This window comes from Ammospiza nelsoni, chromosome 7 (genome assembly GCF_027579445.1).
Source record: "Ammospiza nelsoni isolate bAmmNel1 chromosome 7, bAmmNel1.pri, whole genome shotgun sequence".
Taxonomy (NCBI): Eukaryota; Metazoa; Chordata; class Aves; order Passeriformes; family Passerellidae; genus Ammospiza; species Ammospiza nelsoni.
Genome location: NC_080639.1, coordinates 25,988,409 through 26,009,855, shown reverse-complemented (window position 1 = coordinate 26,009,855; position 21,447 = coordinate 25,988,409). Strand labels below are relative to the sequence as shown.

General features: G+C 45.2%; 1 protein-coding gene across 10 annotated transcripts in view; it reads right to left on the bottom strand.

Annotated features, from left to right (window-relative positions):
- Positions 1 to 21,447, bottom strand: part of BIN1 (bridging integrator 1) — a 90,087-nt gene that overhangs the window by 11,927 nt on the left and 56,713 nt on the right. For 3 of the 10 annotated variants that reach the window (XM_059475887.1, XM_059475888.1, XM_059475890.1), the window contains 4 exons: positions 20,699 to 20,774; positions 18,623 to 18,705; positions 11,246 to 11,396; positions 7,043 to 7,171 (listed from right to left, as the gene is read on the bottom strand). In XM_059475887.1, coding sequence (XP_059331870.1) covers positions 7,043 to 7,171; positions 11,246 to 11,396; positions 18,623 to 18,705; positions 20,699 to 20,774 — 439 coding nt within the window. Of the gene's footprint in view, positions 1 to 2,522; positions 2,547 to 4,102; positions 4,211 to 7,042; positions 7,172 to 11,245; positions 11,397 to 15,865; positions 15,917 to 18,622; positions 18,706 to 20,698; positions 20,775 to 21,447 lie in introns of all 10 variants that reach the window. The other 7 variants (XM_059475883.1, XM_059475884.1, XM_059475891.1 and 4 more) reach the window with 5 other exon arrangements.

Genomic DNA, 21,447 nt, shown 5'->3' with positions numbered 1-21,447 from the left:
CCTCACTTGGATTTTTTGGGGTTTCATTTATCTCTGTTATTTTTCTTTTCATTACAATTATTATTATTTGTTTGAACTAAGATGGTCTCATCTAAATCCACAAGTTTTATTACTTTTATCCTTCCAACTTTCTCCTCCATCCCACCAATGGGAGGGAAATGAATGAGTGGTTGTGTGGGGCTTCACTGCCAGTTGGAGTTAAATCAAGACACATACACCCCTGCATACAATCATATTCAAAACAAGGCATTGTCCAGATTCCTTAACTTTATAATTCTCATAGTCCCAACCTTACAAAACCCCAGAGTAAAGCAATCACCATGGTAAACCTTAAATGTACCAGCTGGCTACTAACCATGCACTAGCACAATGCTCCAAGCAGCATTCTAATAACAGCAGCCATAACAAAGAAATAAATCCTTAATTTAATAAAAATCCATTACTTTACCTTAAGCTGGTCCAGTGGTGTCATCTAACACATGCTTTCCTCCCCTACCACATCCTTCCTCATGTCTCCCAATCACCATGTCCACAGGCCTATACTGCCAGAAGATGTTCTAAAGAGCAGAGCTGTTCCCATCCTACAGAGGATTCCCTCAGCAGCTTTGGTAGAGCTAAGGTAAATATATGCCTATAAAATGCTACAAAGGATCATCCTGTTTAATTGGATTCACTCCCAGGTTTTCATTTGGATTCAGTGAAACTGGAACTGGGACAAATGCCAGGCCAGCTCTATCTGACCATGCATGAGTTTTATATGGACAAGTGAAAAGGACCTCAAGGTGAGGGTTTGGAGTTTTGTTGATTTTTAAGCAGCTAATTTGCAAAAATAGTATGGAATAGTCAGAGAAACTGGATCTACATTAATCCCCTGAATTTCAACAAAGGGCATTTTCATGTTAACTATTAATTTTTCTATTTTATATAGTAAGGCATCCTGAGGCCTATAAGAGCATTTACAGCCATGGAAAGATATTACAGGGAGAGGAAAAATTGCTCACTGCTATTACCAGGTTTAAAACTTTGCTTATTCCAACAGCAGCACCATGCACACCAAATGCACATTTCCCCATCTGCAGAACTAAGCCAGTCCTGCTGCACTCAAGTTTCGATGCAGTTGTTAACCTCACGGCCCATGGGACTAAAGAACCCCAAAAAAAAGTCTCCACTCATCAACAGCTAAGAATATTTATAACAAAACCACTTCAGAAGACTTGAAGAGGGAGATTCCCCAGCCTTAGGAAGCTTTGCTCTCTGTGTATGGTATGCCAAGGTGAGAATTGGTACAGTGAGAACACCTTGACTAGTAGCATTTCCTGGTTGAGCAGATTCTCTTTTGGGTAAAACCAGTTTGCAGGAGGAGAGATGTGGTCATAAAAAAAAAAAAACCTTTTACAGCCAAGACTGTAAGCACAGCTCAATCAGATGCAGTCATACCTTACCCCATTCACCTGAAAGGAATGAGATTTTTCCTAGCTAAACCAGTCTCTTCTTCCCTATGACAGATTGACAATGCACATACAGGGGAAGGACAGATGTTAAACACTGATGGCTGGTACAACACACAGGGGAAACCCTTCTTCCTTGACATCACCCAAGCTCATGGGAAGGAGAGTAGGGGCCACTGTGAGCCCTTAGGCCAGGGCTAAGTCATGTCCTTCCAAGTATACTTATTCTAGAGGGTGATCTGACCCTAGGGAATGGAAGGCTGGCAGGACTCAATTCCTCTGCACAAGCCAAGGCCATGAGCTTACTCAGTGAATACAGCCAGTTCCAGCAGCAGGCTGGAGAACCCAGATCAAGCATTTTCTGTCCACACTGCTGGCTGCCAGTCCAGGGACTCAGAAGTAGTTGTGCTTGAAATACCTCTCAAGGAGCTCATCTGCAGCAACCTGAGACCTGCCCAGGCCACATATGTAAGAGAGCATAAACAAGGGCCAGGTTTCTGTTCAGATGCAGGGCATGTGCAGGGTCTCCATGTCAGCAAGCTCCAAAGCTGAGGCAGATGCCAGGCAGGTCTTGGGCCTGCAGTCAACTTCCAGTGGAAACACAGGGTGAGCAAAATCACATCAGCCTTTCTGACAACGATGGTCAATGAACAGCAAACACCACAGACAATTCAAGATGAGTACATATCTAATGGTACAGGCAGTAATGATGATATATTTATGATAGCTGAGATATTAATGCATTGCACACAAGACCAACAGCACACAGAGAGTTCAGGAAATGTGTTCTGGAGAGTGAGGATGATGCCACAGGTGTTAAGTATGAGTTGAAAGTCACAGTATTATGCCAAGGGAAGGATGAGTGGGTTAGCAGGGAAAGGCAAGGCAAACATGTGCTTGGCCCTGGGGCTTCATACAAGGTGCATAAATGGGTCCAGCAGCACAAAGAGCAACTTTGGCCTGGGGTGTGCAGGAAGGAGAAGCAGTGAAGGAAAGGAGACAGGGATGTGAACAGAGCTGGCACAGGCATGTGAACAGACATGATGAGAGACAAAAGCTGTATGAATTTCTTACCTCCCATAAATCCCAAGGTAAAGACTAAGCATGTCAAAGAGCAACAAAAATAAAACATGTTTATACATGATTATTTCATACACAACAGACACTGATCAGACAGAAGCAGACATACACATTCAACAGCACTTATCTCTGCATGTTTTGAAAATATCTGTTAGTACATGAATTTATACATCCCTGGGAATAGAAGATCTTTAAGGTCCCTTCCAACCCTTTAACATTCCATGATTCTGAGGTGTCTTTGGATCAGTAGTAAAATACCTTAACCACTCTGCCATACTGCCCATCCTATAGGAAATAAATCTGACTGTTTAGATACCTAGGTGGTTTTCACTATTTTTTGGTTACCAATAGAAATTATTTCTTTTTTACTCTCTTTTAATGACTTATGAAGCTGATAATAATTAGGTTAGAACACTAAATATGCTATTGTTGAGTACTTTTGAAAAACCCACTTGGTGTAATATTTGTTGCTTACTGGAAGGATAACAATTTCAAGTCAAATTTATACTTGTATCCTATGTAACTATAACCAATAATCTGAGTTCTAACTGATGATTCAGAAAAAACAAGTAATTTTTATTTTTTTTTCAGAAAGGCTTTTCCTGATATGCAGCTTGTCCTGAAGGCAAGTAGACACAAAATGCCCATGTACCCACATAAAGTTCCAAAAAAGGACAGCTTTGCCATTTTGGTGTGTATCCAATTATGATAATAAATAGTATCTTGCAGATACAGTATTTTAATTTAGGGGAATCAAATGCCTAGTGTTTGCTTGCTCTGACAAAAGAAGTCTTATTCCTACAAAAATCTGTGCCATACAGACCTACTTAACATGATTATACTGGAGATGTACTATAAACAACCCAATTATGTTAATTACAAATTTTAGTGGCATCCACAGGCAAAAAATAACCACTTCACATATATAAAATGGAAAACCTCAGTGAGGACAAGAACTATATTCAGGATGCACTGCAAAGCCTCCAGTCACATAGACATAACACGAGGCACACTCCACCTGCCTCTGACAGAGGACAGGACCAGGTACAGGCCAGAACAGAATTAGGCATCTCCCTTTATGATACCAGACTGTGACAGGCAGGAAGCCGCTTCTCAACTATGAGTGCAGGCTTTGTCATACATAGAAAAAGAAGAGCTTCACATCACTTGAATATCCATTTACAGCCTTATTCACCTTAAGTAACTGCAGATTATCAAAGTGTCTGTTAATTAAAAATTCATTTGAGAGCAATTTATAGCAGGAGCACAGAGCTCAGGCTGAATTCCCATCCAAGAGTAACAACTTTAATACATACAGCATACAGAGAATGCTGCTCTAGGGAGGGACATACATTAAGTGGATCATCAGAGCAAAGCCCAAGCACCCCACAAACACCTAGTGCCTGACTGTGGCCAGGCCAGCAGCCACTGATTCTTCCTGGTCTTTCACACCGAGCAGAGAAGACCAAGGTCCCCATACCCAAGCCCAGCCTCCCACAGCTCAGATCCATGCTATTGTTCAAGGTGGGTGCAAGTCAGTCATGAAGGGAGAAGGAACGGTGAGATGAACCAACCTGGGAGGCGGGTGTGGGGGTCTTCCCCACAGTGGCATCTGGTTTAATGGGATCAAAATCCAGATCCAACAGGCTTGCTCCCTCCTGGAAGGGCCCAGGGGCATCAAACTTGGCAGCAGTGAGGAAGAGAAGTAGTATGAGCGTTAGACACGCGCGTGTGCATGGTGGAGGGAGGGCGTGTGATATCCCGGAGCTGAGGCTGCAAGCGCAGAAGAAATGGTGGCAGCGCAAACACTGGATGCGAGTCCTGACTGCCTGGTGCCCACAATCACAGGCAGCTCACGTGGGGCCCTGCAAACCAAATCTGAGCCTTTTCCACAGCACTCATTCATCTTCCCACCTGGCCGAATGAGCTGACATGGTGTGAGCACCTGATCTGCTGTGGTCAAAGGGATCACGGCCACTGACGAGGCTGAGAAGGGCTGCTCCTCTATCTGCATCTACTCCCCACAGCTCACCCAGCTGCCTTTACACTGACAAGACCAACTTCCCCAGCTACATATAAAAGAGCTACCATCCATACAATCCATCTCAGGAACAAAAATCCAGGCAGAATACCACTGAAACTACTGGAAGGGAAGTCTGAGAGATCTCAGAGCTAAGTCCCAAAGCTGCTAATTTCCTCCTGCCTTCTGAGTCAGAAACACAAAATATGGCAGCTCACCCCAGTTAAGATATTTTAATCCCCTCCCAACTCAAAAATGTTGTTTTCAATAGTTTTCATTTCTAGACATCCCATAAACTTACACAAGTAAGTCTTCTAAAAAGCATACATTTGAGAAGCTTTGCTACTTTATTCAAAGTCATCAGAGTAACTCCCTTTGAGTGAATAATGCTCTACCTAGAGACAATGATTCCATATTTGCTGATCACCATTAATAAGAAATCTACAAAGGACAACTACAAAGGACACAAATTATTAGCATTTAAGACTGGACAATCACTTTGGTGGTTTAGATTTAATCTAACCACAAGATACTGTTTTCCACTCAGCTTCAGAAGAAGCTGCTGTCTCTGGGAAGTCAGGAAGATTTGCCCCTGTTTCCTACAACCTCCCAGCTCACTGGCCCAACTGCTTCAGCTACCTTTTCAATAACACAAAATTTGGCAGGTTGATCTCCACAATTATATGAAAATCCCACAATGGAAAAGCTTCTGGAAAGTAGCAAGTGACACCCTTTAAGGTAAGTCCTCTGAATTCCACCAACATTTTTGCCTCTTCTAATTTTCTCTTGCCCCAATTTTCTTACAGATTTTTCTCTGCCTTATGAATATGCCTTTTTTGAGATCCACAAGGATAAAGAACCAAGCTCTCTCATCTCATCTGACCAGCATGCAAAAACCAACTATCATTCTAGTAATTCTAGTTTGTTCTTCCAGCACATCCAAGCCACCCATCAGAGAGTTTACAACCCGAATCTTTAGCTTTGTTTAGTAGTGAAACCTCAAAAGGCTGCAGCCATGGAATAGTCTTACCTGTCATTCAAGACTTGAATGCAAGGGCTAACACTCCTTGCCTTTACCCAAATCTCCCACAAGACAGCTCATTGGAACTAAGGCATCTGACAGGAACAGCCCTGGGCAACACACAGAGTGCCAGGGGCTGCTGGGCCCTTGAAGTGAAGATTGTTCTGGAAACCAGAGTCCTCCCTCAGAACTCCCATCTGGTCAAAAGTCACAGCAGATCCCATCCTGGCTCAGAGCACTGATCAGGTGCAGAAGAGCATGACTAAGGGCTGGCATTCACATGGAAATACATGATAGAGAGCATGGGGCAGACAGAGCTGTCCATTGCAATAAAGGAGAAGGAAGCACAGACGATGATAAAGAGTTGCTCAGCTGCCTGCAGTCCCCGCCTTCCAGCAGTGATGTCAAATCATCTCTCCACTCTGCAAGTTTTATCTATTGCAATGCCAAATCTAACATGGACTTCCATCCCTCCCCACATCATCTCTGCCCCTCAGCAGCTGGGTGGAAGGTGGCAAACCAGAGGCAATGGAGCAGCATGACGCAAGGAGAAATGAGGGAATGAGTCACAGATGACCACTGATAGAGATAGGATTTGTGCTTTAACAAGCATTTAGGGAATATATATATACACATTTGTACATACATATGTGTATATATATATATTTAAATAAAGTAGATGCAGGTATCCCATGATACAGCCAGAAATCTGGTCAGGCTCCTATGTACATAAGGACTGCCATTCTCCTAGATCCAACAGAGAACTTTCTACCTGGATAGCCTTTCTGGTAGTGACATAAATCAAAGGGCATATGAAAACATGAAAATGTATAATCTGTAAACTTTTTCAGGGCTTCAGAAGGTGCCACTTGACAATACTGACAGACTGTGTCAGCAGACTTTACTACAGGCACAGTCCTGCCTATCTAACTACATCAACTATTCTTTGCAAAGAGAACCTTGGCAATTCCTTGTGGCCTTTCCCGGGCTTTAAAACACAAAGCACATGAGTGAAGACACAGAGAGCACAAAACTGTCTTCTCCAAGAACTGGCAGAGATGCCAAGGTCAGCAGTTAGGGACGTACATGGGCAGGGAAAAAAAATGTTTCATCCACACAGGATCAGTGGCTTTGGAGAAAGCATAGCACACCACAGGACATGAAGGGAGTCATAATCTATGTGCACTGCTGCTGAATAAATGCAGCAATTACTTTCTGGTATCTTGACCAGGTGCATTTCTCCTGTTTCTTCTATGAATGAAAGCTCTCAAAGGACAACCTGTTACTGCCTTTCAAGTACTCTCCCCTTTAAGTCAGCTCCTAGGTAATCCTTTGCCTTCTGAGGTCCAATGCTGAGCTTGCTTTCCTCTTTCACCTGACCAGGTTTCATGGCTTGACACCTCCAAAAAGAAGAATGGTCTGAAGGAAGAGTTCAGAGTTCAGAGAAAAATTAGGCAGGGCATAGCAGCTAACCTGCGAAGGGGTTGTCACACTTATCTCGGGGACAAAATTGTCATCAAACAGACTGATGATGTTCTCCTGCTTGATCTCCTTGGAGGGGGTGACTTTTGGAGGCGGAGGCACCGGAGGCCCTTTCCTCAACTGCATGCAAGAGAGCACACGGCCACAGCACAGACGGCGACACCCAAAAAAACCAAAGACAGGAACCAGGTTAGTCACAAAAACTGAAGGTGAGGGAAATCACAACCACTGGCAACGAGCAGGGTCCAATCAACTCCATCTGAAGAGAGAGGGGAAGGGCTGAAGGGCAGAACTGAAACAAAACAAAAATCAATAACCACACGCCTCCAGAGAAGGTTTGGCATCATTAGTTACACTTCAGCCGCGGGCAAGTTTCCCTCTGCAGAGGAGAAGCGTAACACAATTAATATGCATTGACAGGACATGCATACATAATTAAACACGTGCAACCTTCAAAAGAACCACTGGGAAGGGAGCAGATCAATTACTGAGAACATGATCCAACAGAACAGGGCAGCACTGCCTCCCTTTGCCATACTTACCATACCTAAGGGAATGAGAGAAAAGACTCCGTTTGTCCTACAGTGGGTGGGTGGCATTGACAGGACAGACGGATCTGCCCAGTTCAGGACAGACTGATCTACCCAGTTCTGGCTCCCTGGTGCACTGATTTTAAGTGTGCTGTAAGAAAGGTCTCTTGATGGAGGAGCTCTTGATGGCATCTCAGCTTTAGGCCAGAACAACTCAAACTTCTGAGAAGCCATGACTGCTGTGAGCCCAACTCTGCTCTCAGTTTCACCAGTGAGCATTGACAGCAATGAAGTCATGTCTCCCAAATGGAGATCCCAGTGAATACATAAAACCACCTCACTCTGTAACTCTAACCCATTCTATTACCCCTCATCATGCTAAATATTCACCCCGACACTGCATCCACAACCCCACGGAAGTCAAGGTAGGTGCTGCCTAGATCATCCCATCCACATAACTTTTCATATTTTGCTTTGTACAAGGGTTAATGATTGTTTCTAGATCAAATCAGACTTTGAGGAGCTGCTGCTTTGTTGCAATACAGCAACAGCAGTATGTCAGCCATACAAGTTTCCAGCAACGCTTAGCAATGACAATGCCTCCCATTTACAATGAAGTTTTCCAGCTACTTGATCTTCTTATTGCATCCAAGGCAGCAAGACCCAGAGACCTGACAATGTGCACCCAGTGTATCAGTGTGAAGCCCAGATCTGAAATCCATTACTCCTAGGCCTGTATTCACACTTCTCCAGCACAAAACTAAGTCCTACACAGCCTTTATTCAGATTTTTAAGGACATGCCCAGTTTTCTACTGGATTATCCTACTTGAGAGTGATTGTGTATGAAAACACACTTCCCCCCCCCCCAAAATAGCTAGCTAGGGGAAATAATGGAAGCAAGTGTGTTCACTTGTAACTTTTCGTTTGCAGAAGGTGGTGTATCTATATTCCCTGAGAACAATTCCTGACTGAAAACCCCCTGCCTTCCAGTTGCAAGATGGGACCAGGAGTTTCAGGGAAATGCTCTTCTCAGAACAGATCCACCCTCTGCAGAAATGGAAGGCTCCAATTACTAACTCTCAAGTCAAAAATATTACAACTCTTCTTCTGTTTATTCCTCTGATATGGATAGTCAGTCTCCTTCATTCCAATGCAATAGTGTTTTGGAAATCACCAGTTCCAAACTATTCCAGCATTACTTCCAAAAGCAGTCTAAAACCACATTTCAAAGACAAGATGATTGCATATTGATGTTGGGTTAAACCCATAAATTCATCATGCACTAACAACTTTGTTGCCTAGAATAGAACAAATGCTCTAAAATCCTTCTGACTTCGACCTCACAGAGATTTATCTGCCCAAATTCTGCACAGTTGCACTGATTTCAAAAGTCTCATTACAGAGTTTCAGTGGTGTAACTGAGAGCAGAAGTCTGACCTTTTAAGTTTCACAGATCCCCTCAAGTCTTGTTTCATCATCAAATTATTCTGCCGAGAGCTGAGAGCATTCACTTCTTCCAAAAGACAGAAATAAACTGTTCTTAAAAATTAAATGACAGCAAAAGAGTTTGAGGTTGCTTTGGGTTGTACAGGGAACAGTGCAAAATTTAGTTAGCATTTATTTGATCACTCCTGATCTTGTCTTTCTCTCCACAGCCTTTGCTCACACTCTGCATTGGTATTTCAGACACAAAGAGGCCAGGGAATTGTTCTTACTCATTGCTTTGTGTTCCATCCTCCCAAAGAGGGTGAGGCCTCTCAGCCTCCCTTGGAGGACCAATAGAGAACAAATCACTTACCCAGAGGTCAAAAGTAATGACACCTGTGAAGATTTCAGTGTTAAAGTCAGGCACTTTGCTGTTGAGAGAGCAGACACTTGTGCTCCCAGCTGCCTGGTAAGCTAACACACACTTGGTTCCTAGATTTTATCCACACAGACACCAGGCTCAGCTCTGAATGTGAAATTCCTGCCTTTGCCTTCTCTGCCTCTGGAGCTCCATCTCTCAGCAGCTGCTGTGAATACGGAGTGGAGCTCTCCTCTTCATGATTCCTGAGGGAATGAATTAAACACAGGCTGGGAAAGAGCTGCCGGGCGGTGGCAGCATTGGCTGCAAATGTCATTTCAGTGCTGCCTGTGGCCCAGCCCAGCCAGGGCTGTGCTGGAATATCTCCTGCTTGTTCCTCAAGGGGTGCCTCCGGCCCCATTCCTGCGGGCAGGCAGGCAGCAAGTGAAGGAGAAAGCACTTGCAGGCTGGCAAAAACAAGGGTTGTGTGTGCTATTTAAAGGAAAGGGAAGAAACCAAACTCGGCAAGATGAGTCCACAGGCAGGGTAAGTGAAGTCTGTCGTAAATAGCTTAATAAATCTCTATATGACTTCTTGTTCCAAATTTTAGTCAAGTTTGGAAATCTCTGGGGGAATAATAAAAAAAAAAAACCTGCAACAGAAGGGCAATTTTGGATATTTTATCTTCTCTCCCCCATACACACAGCGTACTCCAGAGGTCCTAACCAGGTTGGTGGTCAGGCTCTGCACTGCTGAGCTTTTCAGAGACCCTGGAGAAGTCCTGAAAAGACAATGCCAGCCATCTACACATCTGACAGGGCTGGAAAAGAAATTTTGCCACATGTCCTCTTCCTGTCCCTCAATAATCGTAAAAATCAAATATGCAGTGGAGAGAACAATATAGCGAGAGGCTATCTAGAAACAGGAATAAAAACTACCCCACAGGCTTGGATTTGGAATCACACTGCTATGCATGGGAACAGCAAGGAAGTTCTGGGTTGCACCCATCTCTTCTCAGAGGCAGTGGGTTTTCTTACCAGTTTGGCCAGAACCCCTCTGAACTTTAATTCTTCCTGGAAGATTTCTCCCAATGTCCCACTTATTGAGACACAAGGACTGGAACCCAATGTAAATTTGGCCTAGTTACTACTTTTCCCTGCTAGGCTTTTCCCCCACTCAGCAACAGAGGGACATGAGGATGGAGTAAATGTTTTATTTTCCCAAAGTAAAACACATAGATGATATGCTGAGCAGCTGTGTCTACTGTTTTGAACATGCTGCTGGATATTTCCTATGTAAGGAAAGGCCTAATGAAGGCCATATGGAAGGTATCACACTCATACAATGGACTATCTTCTTCCTGGAACCCACCTAATTTCTTCCTAGCATAAAAATATAATCCTTTTTTTTAGCATAATATTGTATCTTGATAGTAAAGTGAAACATCATCCAATGTACAGATGGTCTCCTTATAGTATTAAGCTTTGTTATTTTAACCTTTCTCAGCATGAGAAGTTCTTAAAAATAAACTGGACCACTGAATCCCACTGGTTAATTCAAATGTAAAGAACAAACCTCCTCATCCAGCTACAACTCCATCCTCCCTGGATCTTCTTGGTCATCCTATCAGACAGCAAAAAGTGTTACTGGCCTTCCCCCTGTGAAACCATTCAAAGACAGTTCTTATAATAGAAAGATGGCAAATAAGCAACTTGCATTCTCAGGAACTTTCTCAGGAACCAGTGGAAGAAAACAACCATCATGTGATATTCTGTGTGCTCAGTAGCAGGATGAGGTCTAAAAAAACAACTGATGGAGGTCTTAGACTCACAGAGCTTGTGCCATCAGCAGAGACATGGCCAATGCCATGGGGACACTACCTGAGACGGTGACTTTGGGATGCTTGCCCCAGGTGCTTCCAAAGTGGACGGCTCCAGCTCATGGTTGGCAGTCTTGGTCTCAGGGCTGGTGATGGGAGATCCATCTGGTGGAGGCGAGGGGCTTTTATTTGCTTTCGCTGGGGTGCTGTCACTGAAGGAAGTGGAGAGAGAAAGGAGGAGACAGGGGGAGAGAGAGGGGAAGAAAAAGAGAGAGAAGTCTGAGCCGGGCCTAGGAGGAGCTGTGCTAACCAGCACTGATCAGTGGCCTCCATTATCTCTTTGCTTCACTGCCCAGATACGCAATGAAGACATTTGGAGCTCCTGAGAAGCATCTCTGCTGAGTCACTCGCAGTCCAACACACTGCAGCAGCAGCACTTTGCGGCAGGCTACTCACTAAAAGCCTACAGAACTTACATACTTGCCTCAGACACAGAAAAACAAAAACAAAACAACCAGGCATCCTTCATTTTGCCAGATTTTAATGTAAGTGCCTGACATTAAATTATAGTCTTTAATACTGGGGAAGTAGATGGGGAAAGGAGTTCAGTGCTGCTCATTTAGTTTTAAATACCACCACAGATTAGAATTTTTCTGTGTGGTTGTCTATGGACCTCTGCATGGGTTATGACTAATAGATTCACAACACCTGAACTAAGGCTGCAATCACAGAATGTCTTATTCCTTGATGTGGTATGAACTGACCAAGCTAGTAGAGAGGCAAAGTAGCCAGAGGTTTCACAGATCACTCCAGGAACAGTGAGGTTCTGGCTACTAATATAGATTTCTCTATTATGAAAGGTCTCCCTAGTTGATCTCTAGTCCAAGACTGTTTCTGACACACAGTCAAGAGGGATTCTTCAGGAAATTAAGATGCAAGAAGCATATGCCAGTGGCATTTGTTGGTTCACAGCTTGGACAGATTTGGGCAGATTTTTCAAAGGCAAGAGGCACATGCCTTTCCCTACAGGCATGCCCTGGCTGGGTGTCAAGTCTGCTTCAAAACACAGAGTCATGAGACATTTAGCAAAAAGTTGGTTACCAGAGAATTTCAACTGGGAAAATTCACTGCTGGAGGATATTTTAGCAGAAGTGATTACAGTTTGGCAAAACCATACGCAGATGAAAATATAATATCACAGCATATTGGAAAAGGGCTGTGCAACCTCATCTACGGGGAGTGATATTTGACTCCAGTAAAAGTCACAGTTCCTGTGAAATTCAAGGCCTTGAGAGAAGCTGAAAGAAACAGACCCTTTCCTACAACTTGAGACACTAAACCCTGGCATAGAGCCAGCACTAAAGCAAGGCAGATCTGATTCTGCAGGGAGATGAAGTAATTTATTACCTTGCTCTGTCCCAAGAGAGCCCAGAGCCTCAGACATGTACATCCACTCACACTTGGATGCCTGAGTTGTGGTGGTCACTGGCCAACATGCACGATGGCCTCATTCCTAAACATTGGTTTGCAAGTGGGGGACAGCAAGAGGAAGAAGGGATAGCAAGGCATTTCAACAAACCTCCTCTCACAGGCAAGCATCTCACCCTGCTCAGCATTCCAGCTTTCAAGCTCCCCATCCCATTCCCTCTTCATTCACTTTGCCCTCACACATTCCCCCAACTTTCTCCCCCCATATCCACACCCCACACACACATTTCCCCACAAAGCACTTTTTCTCAGGTCCACATGCAGGCTGGACACTTCTGATGACACTGATGCCAAGAGCACACCAACATGATGCAACAAACCCAAGGACATTCCCTGCCAGCAGTTCTCAACCAGGGGCACACACACCAAGGGAGAAAGAGGGACATGAGGAAGGAAAAGGGAGGAGGAGAGACTGAAGAACATGGATGCCAACCCCTGCAGCTCTTCAGTCTGATTGAACAGTGTCCTTCCTCAAAAGTTCCCAGAAATCACTTCAATACCTGGGGTCTGTAAAGAATTCTGAAAAAATCTACAAAGTTCTGCTACAGATTAAAAGTAGTAGTGGTTGGAGGGTGAAGGTAAAGTCCTGATGTAAACAGGAGTCACCAGGAAACATCAAAGAATATCCTCTAATGCTAGATTTGGGGGGGAAAAAGGTACATGTTACCTCCCTTGGAGTTGAAAGCACTTTGGAGAAAATGGGGGACACAGTGATCTACATCTAGAGTGCCAGGACTTCCCAAATGCCCCAGCTACACTGGGAACACTGGGACTGTGGCTATCAGCTGAGCTACCAAGACAAGGGGAGACTTTTCCTTCTAGGGACTTGAAAAGGACAGTTCTCCCAGTGAGAAAGGAGTTCAGGCTTATTTTCTAAAGGCCGTGGAACAGTTTTGGAGTGACTTATTTCCAGTGCCTGGCAGTGACTTAATTTGGAGATATATTGGTAAAAGGCTCCCATGTGAGTCAGCCCCTGTAGGATGAGAGGAAGAATTGGGCTGTGAGGGCCCAACACTAAAGCCTTCATTAAGTCACTACTATTTACAGCTTATTTGATGTGTTGGCCAGCCCCCCTAGGAAAATGCCAGTGCTAATTTTGGCTGAGCCTTTTTCAGCCCCCTGAGCAGCACCTTCATTCCTGCATTTGTTGCTTTGTAACTTTGCTGAATTTAGCCAGTGCAACCAGCATCAAGTGAGATGGTCACCAGGATCCTCTGTCCTTCACACGTCCCCAGGGAGCACACACTGCCCACACAGAGCAAAATCTTGTCTCCAGCTAACTGTTTGCTCCAGGAAACACAGGAAAGAGCCAGAGTGCAGGGACTCTACCTACTGACCAAACATGAGCACCACAGTAAAAGCAAGCCAAAACCACAAGGCTACTGCTCTTTTTCCTTCCCATGAGCAAATGGGAAGTGATGCCAATTCCAGGAATATCAGGCAATGAAAGGAAAGGGGTGTCAACTTTCTTCTGCAAACAGAGAGCTGGGTCTAATACAGCTGAAGAGAAAGTCAAAATCCCCCAGCCCTTTTTAGTGCTGCTGAGCTCCCAGACACTCCAAGGTGCTGCCTCAATTGTTCTAGAAGGGCAGAGTAACATCTGCAGATGAGTTTCCCTTGCACTTGTAACAATCCTACATTAGAGGATAAAACCTATTTTCCAATATGGTAAAAACAGATCACTCACATCCTGCCAAGTTCTCAAGTTAAAAAAGAAAAAAAGACTAACATCTCAGTTAAGGCTCACACTGGGCCTTTCAGCCAAAGGTAATTAAATTTTTACCTGTAGAGCATACTGGAGAATTATTTTGAAATAAAAAAATTAAAGGAGTGGGTGGGAGAAAGAAGGAAAAAAGAACCTTTATGGCCAGGCCAGGTCAGCTGGACTTTACCGGGAGAGAGCAGGAGCCCAGAACTCATCAGGGGGGGATTTACTAGCTCTCCTTCTCTTGCATAATCCATCCACTCTCAGGGACTGGAAATATCAGACTTCCTGCCTGGTACAGGTACAACACCAGTCCAACCAAGACCAGAGACAGACATCCAGAGAAGTACTCCAGTGAATCCTCCTTTTCCTACAGTAGAAAACCCCAGAATAGTAACAACACAATCTATTGCCTTATTACTTGCATTTGAAGATATTTATATCTAAGCTTGCCCATCAGCTTCCTTGTCAAATTACCACTCTTCACTCTCCAACTTCCCACCTTACAAAATATGCACAGCAGACACAAAGAGAAAGGCTGCATTACTTGCCCTAGTCAGTGGGAAACCAGATCAGGAAAAACAAGGATCTCAATCCAGCAGCACTTTCTTTTATTGCTGGCAGGACACCATCTTGACAATTATAATTTTTTTTCTCCCAGTAAGGATCCCATGGAGGAAGTACCAACACAAAAAGTGAGAAAAACCAAAATCAGAGGAATTTTCCACGTCATTATGGAGCAGCTCCCACTTTGCTCCAGAGCATGTTCTTGTCAGAGTCCTTGACCTATGGTAACTCCAGGCATTGTAGCAATCCAGAAAATCAATGCCATCACTGTTTCAAAGGCAAGATGCAGATACTAGTCTTTATACAAGACAAGGTTCTTCCTATTTCTCCAGTCCTGCACAAAATCTTACATGGATGGAGCAAGATAGTGAGGATTCTCAAGAACAGAGCAAGCAAAGAGAAAAGCTGGACGTATCCTTCTCCCACCTCATCATTCTCCCAATTGCAACAGGTAGATAGGATAGGATAGGACTTCTGAGCGTGAAAGACCTGCCTACTGGTCCTCCCTGGCTAGGCAGGGGATGAGAATGCAGCATTTCAGACCTGCTCAAAATGACAAGCCCACTAGGTAAAACTAGAAGCTGTTAAAACACCAAAATCGATTATACTTCCCATGGAAAACCCAGCACTGCATTTTCCATCACACAAAAACAACTGGACAGACAATGCCTGAGTTTTCACACGGCCTTCTTAGATAGGAAAAGAAGCAAGGATTCAAACCAGGCATACAAGCAAGTTAATGGGATTATCCAGACACAGAAAGATCTCAGCAGGAGCCAGCAGGCCACAAACACATCTTATCATGCACAGGACCCCTCTCCCACCACAGGGTTAACACGTGCCAGGCTGTTAGAGTCCAGCAACAGCCTCTCCAGTTTTAGGAGCTCAATGAAACACGTATCGAAATGCTGCTCTCCATACCGGTACCTGCTCATCTTTTTCCTCAGCCTGGCGAACAGTTTAGTTTTCTTTCTGTTGAGGATGGCACGCAAATCATTTCAGTTACAGGATGGCACAGTCAAACCAGGGAGGAAAAGTTTAGCTTCCAAGTACCCATTTAGTGGGTGCCACAAAACTTGGTGTAATTAAGATGACAGGATCTCCTCTCTCTCTCACACACACATGAGTACACACAGACACACTTCCCTTCATTACTAGAAAGCTATGGCCTGGTCTAGAGACAGCAGAAGAAGGTTCTTTATGTCTGTCAAAGACATACATCTATATCTATATATATAAGCAAACTAGAACTTTCCCTGCACTTTGGAATATGGGGCCAGGGTGCAAATGGAGAAGAAGAAAAATGAAACTGTACAGACCACCAGAGTACTGTAAATGTCCTTTCACAGCTCCTCACAGTCCCCTGTGAATATTGCTGCAAAAGAAATAAGCTCCCAATTCTTCTTTTCTTATGTAGTCTGTGCAGTTCTGATACATGGAACCTACTCAGCAGCTTTCCTGCCATGTCTTTTTCCAGTTTACCCAATCACATGAGGATAATCCCACAGATCTCCTCGGTCTTCTAGGCATCTGAGCCCTGAACATTCCTACCTCTTTCAGAAGCAAATCCCAATCATAGGTCTGAGGTTCCCAGAAATACACCAGCTGTTCTGTGCTACACTGCCAGCTCCAGAGACATCAGCCACAGCAGTATTTGTGTAGGGCCTCACATGAATGCCATAATGATGTGCACAGATAACTGTCTCTCTTCTCACACCTCCTCATTCATTTCCTGCCATTGTATCCATCTCCAGTCCCCTTCCCAGTAGAAAAGGGTTAGGGAAGCATCTGCTCCTACTGCAGACCAGAATAAGCTGTCAGATGAGTGAGGGCTATTTCCTCCTGCACACTCTCACCCCAGCCCTGCCCCACAAGGAGAAGCCAGATGTGCAGCAGACACAGAAGTGCCTCACAGGAGTTCCTGGGCACTGCAGAGCCACCCTGGCAAATCTTTGCTACATCTTCCTACAACACCCTGCTCCAGTGTGCTCAGGAGGAAGAGATTCACTCTGGGGCAGGTCTGGCTCCTCAGCTGAGATGCAGAGAGTGGGTGATGAAGCAGCAGCTCTCAGACTGCTGCCCACACAGGGACCCTTCTGTGTGCACTCAGGTTTTAGGGCCATGTGGTCTCCTAGCCAGCCAAAGGGCACAGAACTGCAGCTGAGATACCCACTACAGCCCCAGAGCAAGCTAGCAGGCTGGGGGGAGAGGGGGGCAGAAATTGTACAGAGATGGGGCAGGAATTGTAAAAACAGGTGATTTGTTCATTGAAAGCTCTTTAAGGCCAGAAACCTTGCCACAACAGCAAGGAACATCTCTGAGCCAGGTTGCCACTACTGCCTACAATCAGTTCCTCAAGGAATAGAGAACGGAGGAAAAAGAAGCTGGGCAAAGCAATAGTACAGCCTTCATCTGTCCTGTTACCTCATCCTCCTCCAGGGACCCTGGAGGATGCTGCTAACAGAGACAACACAGCCAATGGCAGCAAGAAGATGGGCACCACAACCTCCTCACAAGGTTTCAGTCTGGTTGGGTTGTGATGATCAACAGACACCACATGGTAATTTGGGGGAAGACATTTTCACAAATAGCATTCCAACTGGCATCACTGAAATCTGCTGTCAGCAATCCAGAATTCAGGGGCCAAAATTCAACCCAAACCTCCTCTTTTTTTAGAGTTGGCAACCACCACACTGGAAGAATTGCTGGGAGAAGACATGCAAGTCATCAATGCATGACTGCAACAGGTTAAACTGGGAGGAGACACAAGGGAGCACCGAGGTCTCAACAGCTGATCTATCCCTTCTAAACCAATGCACTCAGACCGCAGCGTGCCCTTACTTCATGCTGACTTCACCTCCTCCTTCCATTAACACAGCAGTCGAGGACCTGGGCTGTGCTGCTGCTCTCCCTGCACGTGGGATTAGCAGCAGCTGGAAGCCAGAGCTATTTCATCACTTGTGCACTTGGATGGGGGCCAGTCAGCCCAATCCAGAGCCCAATCCCTCCCTCCCTCCTCAGTGCTAGGGAATGTGCAGAGTTGCACTTAAACACACAGAACAGGACCCAGCTGAGAAAGCAAACTGAAGCCCAGAGGACACTCACTCCTTGCACACACACGGATTGGAAGTGCTCTGAGTTCAGGAGGCCTCCTATGAGTGATGCTGCAACTACTTCCACAACACAGGAAGGAGAAACACACTGCAGCTGGGTACACAGGATGGGCATAAGGCTCTGGCAAAATGGTGATTCCAGGTTTGGTGGGCCAAAGAAGGGGTTGGGGAAATGGGCTCTTGGTGCTGAAGCTGCAGGTACATGGCGGGAGCTTTTGAGGGAAAGAACAGGACAGGTGCTGGGCAACTGGGCCCAGAAGTAAGGGCAGCTCAGTAGCTGGAATTAGATTTTAAAAGCAGAGCTGAGAGTCAGTTGCCTAATATCAGGACCTAGTGAACGTTCAGGCCTCCAGATGCTATCCTAGAAAGGTAAGAGGTATTGGATTGCACCATGCAGTGCTAAGTGCAATCTTGGGCATGGCTCTAGGAAGTCTCAGGAGGGCACTGGCAGGTGGGCAAATCACTTGCAACTGACAGCTTGGAGGTTTCAACACCCCTGGGCAGGTAGTGAGATCCCTGTCCCACCTCCCCTGCTGAGGGAAAGCCACTACCCACAGTTACTGACCTGGGCTGTGCTTTAACAGGGAAGGCATTGCCTGAGTACTGCTTGTCTAGACCCAGCAGGACATCGTGAAGATTTTGGTTCAACTGCAAAATACAAAAACAAAAGACAGAAAAATAATGAGAAAGGAGCTCAGATGCCAGAGAAGAGCCTGGGCTGGCCTGCACAGACTGACCAAACACAAGCTTGTGGCAGGACAAGCACAGTTCCTCAGCTATCCCAAGAGAGGACAACCTTAAATCTGTTTCCACTTCTCTGTGGGCTGTGCAGTGCTACCGCACTTGAGCTGTCAAAAGAGCTGCTGGCATTTCTGGGAATGCTCTGTCTTCCTTAGAGATCATCCTCTTTGCTTCCCTATCACCTGGACCCACCAGGGTGCTGCCAGGCACCACTGCAGAAGCAGGTGGATTGTTTACCCAAGATCTGTGTGCTACAGCTGGAGCTTCACTCAGGATTTGTAGCCAAAAGCTGTTTCTCAGCTTGGGACACGGCCATTTCCATGAACAACCTTCAATTTCACCAGCTGCCTGGGCCATCTAGACCTGGGCAGAACCTGGATGTCTTTGCAGAAATGCACTGTTAGGGGTTAAACTCTCCCTGGCACTGAAGGCTGCAGCAGTGACTCCAGACACTCCTATCCTGGAACAGCCAATCCATGAACGAGACAAGATGTTGGATTTATCACTGGCAGGAGGAGGGATTCCATGAAATCAAGGTTGGAGGCAGTGTGCAGGCAACACCAGCAATTAATTGGAAGCTGTAGCAGTAATAAGAAACAGATGGTTCTTATGGAACCAAAGCAAAAGCCCTGCCCTCATACAAAATTCCTCAAGAAAGAAAATATCCTGACTAGAAAAATCATACAAGAAGAGAATTCCTGTCTAACAAGCATCTTTCCCATGTTTTGTTGAATGTGAGCTAGCAGCAACAAACCAGTAATTCTAACAATCCTCCCTATTCTTAACACTTAGTTCATCCCTCAGTGGAGAAGAGTAAGCTATTAACTGGAAAAGACCCCATAAAATGTCAGCAGGGCTCAAAATTGATGTGTTACACCAAGGCAGAGGGCCCCTGACTGCTGGGAATTGAAGGACTATAATGTTTCCTGTTGCTTAGTGGCTGTTTTGTTGTCAGGATGACATTAGGGAGCACAGGGAATATAAAGGTTTTCCAGCTGGGCTCTCACTCCTGCCTCAAGATTAGTGCAACATTTACATTTCCAAGCAGCATGCAGACCTAAGGAATTCAGGATTTCTCTAGCTCTTCCCTGAAAGAACAACAACATATCTGTAAATGAGACTGGCAATGGGGGACGTTCCCACAGACTGGTCCTGGGGTCTCCTGTGGGTGCTGCCACACAGCACCAGGATGTTGCCAACCCTGCTTTCTGTTGTGATTCCCAACTCAAGGCACACTGGGGGTCCACACAATGCCCACACTAAGTACTTAAATGCCTTCTTTTGGGTCATAGGGCAGGAAAGGAGCCAAAGCAGAGGGGTACTGTGGGGGAAAGCCTTTTTGAGGGACTGGAGTGAGGCATGTCTCAGTCTTCAGTCAACTTCAGACTCCCTGCTGGTTTTAACCCCACACCTGAGTACAGTGAGGGTACACAGCAACTGGGTGCAGGCAGCAGAGGGAGAGGAAAATGTACCAGGCTTAGCCTGGCCAGGTCATAGGTTACAGATCCACAATGCAGATGAACTAAAAATGGCAGCAAGAGACAGGTCAAAGAGTGGCTTCCCTTTCCTCTGCAGATCTGGAAATGAGTGCTGTCAAGTGACAAACTCCCCACTGCTGCCCACAGCTCAGCGGTCTCTTCCCTGTGCTCCATCCCTTTACATTACTGTGTCAGACTGCCTTTGTCCCACGTTGCTCAGAAAAATACTAAGGGTTTTTATTATGCTCCAACATAGGGCCATTTTCTACAACTGTGTTTTAGCTTGAGGTTTTGGGGTTTTTTTTTGGTTTGTTTGTTTTTTCTTTGGTTTTGTTTGAATTTGTTTGCTGGTTCTTGGGTTTTGTTTTTCTTTCATTAACAGTGAAGAGACAGTAAATAGGATAAGCTGTTGGTTGCCTTACCTTGCTCATTTCTTTATGGAAGTTCTCTTCTAGGCCAGCTATACTCTGGAATGTGTTGACATAGAAACCAACACGACTGTCAAATGAAATACAAGACAGAAGAACTTAATGGACACAGTGCTCTCTCAAAATCTTTCAATCCTGCTCTGCTACCTCCCACCCACCATTCCCATGCAAACTCAACTCAGATATGCTACATGTGAGAAGAGAGGGTGGCAAGGAAATGGAACCATGGAGCAAAGGCCAGGCACAGGACAAACATGTCCAGGGGAAGATGAGACTGAGTAGGACAGGATCTGAATTTACGCTGACTGAAGGGAGAGGGAGGTATAGGGTGGTCAGGAAAAAAAGAAATAAAAAATACAAAAGAAGGTTAAAAAAAAAATAAAGCACCAGCAGTAGGAAGTTGGAAAAAAAAAAGGATAGAGGCTGTGATGCAGACAGCGCTGGGAGAATTAGCAGGGGACAGACATTAATTCATCCAGAAGTCCCTTAGCACCAGGGAATCAAAAACAGCATGAACTGTTTGCTTCAGGGGCAGAAAGAGTAAGAAAGCAAAGGAGAGCACAGAGAGCAACAGGGAAGCAGAAGGATCAGCTGGGAAGCCGGAGTCTGTGAAAAACCTGTGGGGCCTGAAAATGCCAGCAGCTGCCTGTCACCAGCCTGCCAGCTGCCAACAGAGAGTGCTCCACCAGCACCCAGCCTAAGGAGAAACAGCAGGAGGGACAGGAGAGGCTGTCCCAGGCCAG